The 1,881-nt window shown below is 36.8% G+C and overlaps 1 protein-coding gene across 1 annotated transcript; it reads left to right on the top strand.

The window, feature by feature from the left end:
- Window positions 1-1,211: 1,211 nt before the first annotated feature.
- On the top strand, window positions 1,212-1,688 carry SARC_15155 (hypothetical protein; the record flags this gene model as incomplete). The annotated part of the gene is made up of 1 exon (XM_014290720.1): window positions 1,212-1,688. A coding segment is annotated over exon 1 (232 nt), but the record flags the coding sequence as incomplete, so codon positions are not given.
- Between the last annotated feature and the right edge of the window lie 193 nt (window positions 1,689-1,881).

Raw genomic sequence — 1,881 nt, 5'->3', positions numbered from 1 at the left:
CGGATGGGTGGGTGTATGTGTGAGAGTGTGGGTGGGTGCGTTTGTGCACTGATATCTATGTATATAACTCTAAATTTGTATGTACTTATATTTTGTAGCGATAATGCGTTGGTGTATGCGAATCTATTCCGGGGTTGTCTCATGCAACAGCAGCGGACTCTAACTAATTTGCTGAATAAAGAAGTGTATTGAATCGTGTGCGTATTCTGAGTTAATGCAGATGATACTGACGAATGTAAAAACGGTGATTTAAAGTAGTATGCATACGTCTAAGTCTATATTGATAATGCTTGCGTGTGGGCCAACGGTGTTCAATACGAACCTTAGTCTTAGTTAAAAATATACATTACAAACCGTAGTCTAAGTAAGTAAAGTTTTCTGCCACTTGCGTGACAACGCCGCTCAGTCTAAATGAAGTTCAACCTTGCATACAAGTGGTCCTTTGTAAATTGTGCAAAACCACATGTGTACCTGTATTTATTGTGCTGAGAATACGGTAGTCAGAGCGATAGCCAGTACGATAGCCGGTGTGATTAGCGATACCAGACTGCTGTTGACTCTCACCGCATCACTACTAACCAACGAGTATATATGCGAGAACCAGATGCATGGTTGGCGTACATGGCAATCTGGATTTGGGTCTAGAGCGGAAAACAGGTGTCGCTCTTCTACTAGTCTCTCGACTTCATCAATTTAGCGCACACCTTTTATTTATGTAATCTGAATTCAGTAATTCACCTATTTTGAGTTTTTTTTGGGTTCCTAAAAAAACCCTAAATCCTGAATACATAGAGAGAAGGAGTAATACTTTTTTTATAAAAACAAACCAGAACGTAAAAAGATTTAGATATGTATCCGTTTATCTATAACGTAAAAACGATTTATTTTAAAACATGTACATATGTAACGAGAAACGAACTGTGTTCCTCACTGTTCCAAGTTCCAAGTTCCAAGTTTGCTCCTCACATATTAAATTTTAAAATCATAACCTCTTCATTCCTTATTTACACCAATTAAAATTCACTTATTTTGATTATTGTCCAATGAATACTTATATATTCACTGCTAGAAAGTAGTATATGTAATTAGAGTTGTAGACTAGTCTACTACTACTAACGTCTAACAACTCAAACCTTTAGTAAAAATTTACAATCACATTTTATACATGAATATATGTACCTGTACACAATATATTGTGTATATGGATATATGCACTGGCTTGCTGCGGAAGTATTACATACTCTAAATAAGTAAATATATCAGCATTCATGTAGTACATAGTGTAGTACTTTTGGATGTGATTGTGTCGCAGGGTATTACATTCCTAAAGACTTCCCATAAAGACTTTCCACATGCATTTAAATACGATAGCAAATAAAAATAACGGATACCTATTGTCAGATTTTTACGACACACTCTTGCTTGCTTGCTACGATTGAAGCACTCTTCTAAAATCATGACGGGGCTCACTAATTCTCGACTAGCTCTATCTCTGGCACTTCTAGCAAGCTCGTGTTTCGCTGCAATAGACACAGAGAAGCAAGCTGATCTATCAGTTGCGAATACTTATGTACCACAAGAGGAAGGTGCTTTGACAAAACAAATAATGGCCGCTGATCCAGGAGATACACTCGTATTGTCAGCAGGATATACTTATAAAGAGCCCGGAACTCTCTATATCGAGAAAGGTGAGTCTGTGAACTATATTCAATGGATAAATTCTCATAACAACACTCAGATATTCTTCATAACTGTTTGAATGTGCTTAGATATATGCTCATATCTATAGATATACAATACACCCTTTTCTATATATATATATACACGCACACACACACATACACACACACACACACACACACACACACACACACACACACA

This window comes from Sphaeroforma arctica (genome assembly GCF_001186125.1).
Source record: "Sphaeroforma arctica JP610 unplaced genomic scaffold supercont1.5693, whole genome shotgun sequence".
In the NCBI taxonomy this organism is placed as follows: domain Eukaryota; class Ichthyosporea; order Ichthyophonida; genus Sphaeroforma; species Sphaeroforma arctica.
This window is presented reverse-complemented; position numbering and strand designations above follow the sequence as displayed.